Below are 6,000 nucleotides of genomic sequence, written 5' to 3' on the forward strand. Positions count from 1 at the left end.
TTGTCAGTGTGCCCTGTATTTTTCTACTATTAAAAGAGGAACTTTGGCACATAGAAATTTTAATAGTTTATTTGAGCAGACAGTAATTCATGAATTAAGCAACTCCAAGTGGTTAGGGGCTGTGCCAGAGATAGTTGAAAGGAAATAGGTTGAATGCAGAAGCAGAGCACAGAAATTATTTGACTGGTTAGATGTTAGACAGGGCACAGTGGCTACCACCCATAATCTCAGCACTCTGGAAGACCAAGGCTGGAGGATCGCATCAGGCCAGGAATTCTGTATCATCCTGAGTAACATAGCAATACCCTGTCTCTACAAAAATTGTAAAACTTAGCCAGGCATGGTGGCATACACTTGTAGTCCCAGATCCTCAGGAAGCTGAGGCATGATGGCTGCTTGAGCCCAGAAATTCAAGGCTACAGTGAGCTATGATCACATCACTACATTCCAGCCTGGATGACGGAGTGAGATTCTATCACTAAAAAAATAAAGTAAGCAATTGGCTTATTAGGACTGTTCTGGTAGGATGCTCAAGAAAATATAACGCTTGGCCAATTGGTTATCTGTGAATGGCTGGGTTTAAGTTTCATTTTCCTTATGTAGTAACTCTGGATGCTAGAGCTACTCAGTCTAATGACTTCCCCTTTAATTATTTTAACACTGCATATCACCCATTATAGTTTATAATTATATACATATTTGCATTGTCAATGATGGAAAAAATACTATACTAAAGTAGGGAGGACAGATTTTAATCCATATTTGACTACTGCAATAGAGAAAAGAGTCCATTGTTAATTGAGTTCAATCTCAATTTGTACAGAGTGGACTGAGATAGTTTATTTATTTTATTTTTTGAGACAGAGTCTTAACTATGTCACCCTCCGTAGAGTGCTGTAATGTCACAGCTCACAGCAACCTCCAACTCTTGGGCTTAAGTGATTTTCTTGCCTCAGCCTCCCAAGTAGGTGGGACTACACCCACCACAACGCCCCGCTTTTTTTTTTGTTTGTTTTTTGGTTGTTGTCATTGCTGTTTGGCAGGCCCAGGCTGGATTCTAACCGGCCAGCTCCAGTGTATGTGGCTGGTGCCCTAAGCTACAGGCGCCAAATCAGACTGAGAGCATTTTAAAGGGAGAATAAGAGAAAGGAGTGAAGCACGTGGTCAGTAGAATCAGGGAAGGTAAAAATTACAAAAAAGCGAGAAGGGGGTGACAAAAACTCTCTCCTGTGACCAAAACTTTAGTCAGGCCCTTCTGATTCCTTTCTGCCTGGGCCTAACTTTGGGCTTCCCTCTCTATCCTTACAAGATTCATGGCAGAAGAGTTAACAAATGTAAATATTTTAGGACTTAGGGCAAGGAAACCAAATAGCACAATAGTAATTCCAGACCTAAAGTGGGAGTTTCCACATAGGAGAAATCAGAAATGTGTGAATGGACTTAGCAATTTAGAGGAGCTGATGGAATTGGATGCGAGAGCACAGTGGGTGGAAGGGAAGCAAAGTAAGGTTATACATCAAGTAGATCCTTGCACTCAACGGTGGTCCAATGATGAAATAGGACAACCCAAAATGATTGATTGAGGGAAGGATTTCAATCAATTGAGGATGTTGTCAGCTCTAGGAAAAACACAAAGCACAGATGCATCTGTAACTGTTTTCTCCAAAGAGGTTTACAGAAGGTTTAGTGTTTAAATAGTCTCTTAAACGGGAAGGGTGGGGGATAAGCGTGTAGGAAAGGGATGTAAAGAGAATAGTTAACATTCTTAACTTAGCCCCCAGGAAATCTTTTACATAAGATGAAAGTTTGAAGAGAAAAATAGAGTAAAGAAGAGTCAATTATGCAGACATCTCCGGGTAGGTGGAGGAATTACTGATTTCTGTTCTCTACCTGGGAAGATAAACTTGTAATTCACATTATCAGTGTGGAATGAGACTAGTTTTAGAAGTGAGGCTTAGCCTGCAGACCTTAAATTACAATATGCATGTCCTTGTTCTTTTGGGGTTTTTTTTTGCAATTTTTGGCCAGGGCTGGGTTTGAGCCCACCATCTCTGGCATGTGGGGCTGGCCCCTTACCCCTTTGAGCCACAGGCACCAACCCCTTGTTTATGGGAGAAAATTTCCTGAGGAATCATCTATGGGAGCAGTACTTCATAGATGCCTTAATCTTTTTAACTTTTCTGGGGCTCTGCCTAATACATAATGTTAATTTGGAAGGTGTGTTGCATAACTAAGCTCCAGGAACGACCCTCCCTTTTGTACAAAGGGTTGGGCGGTCCTGAGATTTTTATTTTCCGTAGAAAACAGCATCACCGGGAGTTTGTTAAAAACATACATTCTCAGCTCTACCCGAGACGTACTAAATCATCAGCATCTACATTTTAACAAGGTGCCAGATGAAAGTAGACACCCTTTCTAAGAACGGATGTTAACCGGTGGCGCCTATGGCTCAAAGGAGTAGGGCGCTGGCTCCAGATGCTAGAGGTGGCGGGATCAAATCCAGCCCCAATGGACGTTGACCACCGCGTTTGTTATCATCTTGGCCTCAAGCTTTCTGGTTTTAATGGGAAGAGGTTTACTAGCAAAAATCTTAGCGGATTCTGGTGGAAAGAGGGTAAGGATTCCCCCAAATTACCAAGCAATCTCACTCAACCACTCAGAGACGGGTGGCGCGGGGAAACCAGATTTAAAATATCCGGGTTCGGCGCGCCAGTTGCTCCGGCCCCACCGGCGCACGGCATTGTGGGATTTGTAGTGCCGGGGCCGCGGTACAACAAAAAATTCGCCGAGGGTCGGGAAGAACGCGGGTTTGGACGTGACTCAGGATTCAGGTGCCCAGACGGAAAGGCCGGGCTGCAGCTAGCGGTCCGGAGCGCAGGGAGGACGCTGCACCTCGGCGTCGGCCTTCCCGGGCGGGACGCACACGCTCTGCGTCATGGCAGGCTGAGGCCGATGATGAATTCCGGTGTGCATAGGAGGGTTGCTGTGTCACTCGGCCGGCTCGGCGCGCCTCTTCCCGGCCACCTTTCCGCACCGGCTGTCGGGCTCTTCCGGTCTCGGACCGCCGCTTACCTGCAGGCCCTTCTACCGCCGCCGCCCGGCACACGCCGGGTCTCCCTTGCGGACTGACCTCGCGCGGTGCCCGGGCCCGGCGCCAGACCGACACTGGCCATGGCGAGCGGCGCCACCAAGTACCGGCTAAGCTGCTCGCTCCCGGGCCATGAGCTGGACGTGCGGGGCCTGGTGTGCTGCCGCTATCCGCCGGGGGCCTTTGTGTCGGTGTCCCGGGACCGCACTACCCGCCTTTGGGCCCCAGACAGGTGAGCGCTGCCAGTGGTGCTGCCCTCCCCGGTGTTGCAAGCTTCTCGGCGAGTGGGAAGAGAGTGACCCATCCACGTCTATCTTGCCTTCTCCTCCTCTTCCCAGCCTTTTCTCTGTTCCCCGCTCCCTCCCTTTCCTCAGAGTACTGGCACTTTGGGCGCGCAGTGCAAGAAACTAGCGAGATAAAAGTGGAAAGAGATCTCCAGATTGGGGGACCAGAGACCTGCTTTCTTGTCCCGACTTGAGCACTAACGAGTGAGTGACATTGGACAAGCCCTTTGGGGGCTTTTTGGGACGATGATTTTCAAGTTTCTTTTAGATTTGAAAATTTTCTGATGCCAGTTGCACCCTCCTAGTTGAGGTAATGTGAAAGCATCTGACATATCCTCCCCCCCCCCTATAAATTGATCTGTAGTCTTCTCTTAGATTTAATTTTTGAAGACCTGAGTTCTCAAAACCTTTATCCATTGAATCCTCTCCTCATTGTTCAGGTTAGAATTTTAGTCTTGGATCTGAGATGGTCTTGAAAGGAGTGGGTGAAACCTCTCAAATGTTATATTGTTGTATGGGATGAGCTGTTTTCTTGAGGAGAGAGAACGCCATTACCTTCAAAGGATTTATCAGAGGTGTTCGTGACAAATCAAAAAGACTAATACCCGAAGGTAAAGCTCCAGTGTAGTTTAAATTCAAGAGTTCAGCCCTGATTTGGCCGACTATAGCAGGAAATGTAAGATCTAGAGGACAGATTTCAGTTCAGAAAAAGAAAAACTGAGGTTTGTTATTTAGTAAGTCTTCCCTGCACCGTGGATGCATAACCATCCATAAATTCAGTTGGTATCTAATGAGTGCCTCCAGTTTGTTTTGGATCCTGGAAAGTAATAAGCAGATAAGTTTCCAGTTTTTATGAAGCATTCTTATGGTCTGTTGGGGAAGGTGGTTCCAAAAACAAGCAAATAAATAATTAAAAACTGCCATAGGCACTATGAAGAAAACATATAGGGGAGAGAAGACCTCTGGGGAGATTTCTGTTTATAAGCTGATATCTGATGTATGAAGCTGGTCTTGGAGGGAGGAGTGAAGAGGATTGGATTAGGCAGCAGATCCAGGAGCAAGCACACTCTGGAGGAAAGTCCTTGTGTGGCAGTAAGGAATACACTGTGGAGTGAAGGGAGGTCTCAGAGGTGAACAGGAGCTAGGTCATGAAGTTTGTAGGTGGAAGCCTCCAAATAGTTTCAAGTAGGAAGTAGCATGATCTAATTTGAGTTGTAAAGTAGTTTCTGCTTGCCACTGATAGAGAATGAGTAGGAAATGGATAAGCCTGGAAGTAGATCAGTTTGGATGCTTTTCTGGTAGTTCAGTCAAAACACCGTAGTTCACTGGCTAGGAATATTATAGCACAAACTCCTGTATTAAATTGGAAGAGATGACCAGAGATGACTGCGATCTTGTAACTCTTAAGATTCGGTGATATCACAAACCACTTAGTAACACTAATATGTAACTTTGTGTGCATTTAACTACCATTGTTGATTAAGCTTACTTTGGACATTTAGTCCAGTATTAGTGTATAATATAGGATATAAACATTGAAACATAAACATTGCAGAAGGAATAAATAAAAGATGCTTGTTTTCATAGTTGAATCCTGTCATTAAATCTTAACACGTTTTGTAGGACTATAGTATGTTGGCAAGAACTTAAACCACTGGAGTGATAACATTTACCAGGAACCTGAGGAACTTTGGGCTGAAATGATTCTTTATTTGAAACTTTTAAAAATTATTCTGATTTGTTTGTTTTGTTTTTCAAAATTTATTCATGTATTCGGTTAACACTGATTAATTGCTTGCTTATTTTTCCAGATGCAGGGCTAGATAGTGGGTAATTGGTGAGGTAAGATTATTTACCTTTCATGTACAACTGCTCTGGTTAGAGTGTCTCATAGTCATTAGGTAGTTAACTTCATCATGAACCCCAACTAGAGTATGTCAACTATACCTTTAACATTATAAGAAGTATTCTCAAGACTGACATACTGACAATTTTTATTTCATGTTATATGTTTTCTCTCTCTCTTTTCTTTTTTTTTGCAGTTTTTGGCTGGGGCTGGGTTTGAACCCGCCACCTCCGGTATATGGGGCCAGTGCCCCACTCCTTGAGCCACAGGCGCTGCCCTGTGTCTTCTGTTTTGTATTGCTATGACATTAATATCACAAAGCAAGTCATTTATAAAGAAAAACATTTATTTCTCAGAGTTCTAGGGTCTGGGAAGTCCAATATCAAGGTATGACATCTCTCATGGGCCTTTTTCTCCACCATCCAATGGCAAAAAGGCAAGAGAATGTGCATGAGAGAATAAGAGCAAAGGGGAACTGAGCTCACTTTTATAACAAAGCCACTTTTGCAGTAACTGACTGCTGTGATGATGACATTAATCTATTCCTGAAGGCAAAGCCCTCATGACCTAATCACTTCTTAAAGGTCCTACCTCTCCACACTGTTGGAGTGAGGACTAAGTTTCCAGCACATGTGCACATTTTAGCCATAGCAGTACATTAACAAAGTTTTAAAAATCCTTGGAGCCAAGTAGTAAATGAAATTTGCTTTACCATGGAGCCAAGTATTAAACGAAATTAGCTTTCCCATATATATTGTTGATAAGGTTCTAGTTCAGAGTAA

At 44.1% G+C, this 6,000-nt stretch overlaps 1 protein-coding gene across 1 annotated transcript in view; it reads left to right on the forward strand.

Annotated features, from left to right (window-relative positions):
- The first annotated feature begins 2,921 nt into the window (after window positions 1–2,921).
- Window positions 2,922–6,000, forward strand: part of PLAA (phospholipase A2 activating protein) — a 43,854-nt gene continuing 40,775 nt past the window's right edge. Inside the window, exon 1 of the mRNA XM_023508880.1 lies at window positions 2,922–3,320. Coding sequence (XP_023364648.1) covers window positions 3,172–3,320 — 149 coding nt within the window. The 5' untranslated portion in view covers window positions 2,922–3,171. The remainder of the gene's footprint in view (window positions 3,321–6,000) is intronic.

This window comes from Otolemur garnettii, unplaced genomic scaffold (assembly GCF_000181295.1).
Source record: "Otolemur garnettii isolate 467f Iridium unplaced genomic scaffold, OtoGar3 scaffold00006, whole genome shotgun sequence".
NCBI lineage: Eukaryota > Metazoa > Chordata > Mammalia > Primates > Galagidae > Otolemur > Otolemur garnettii.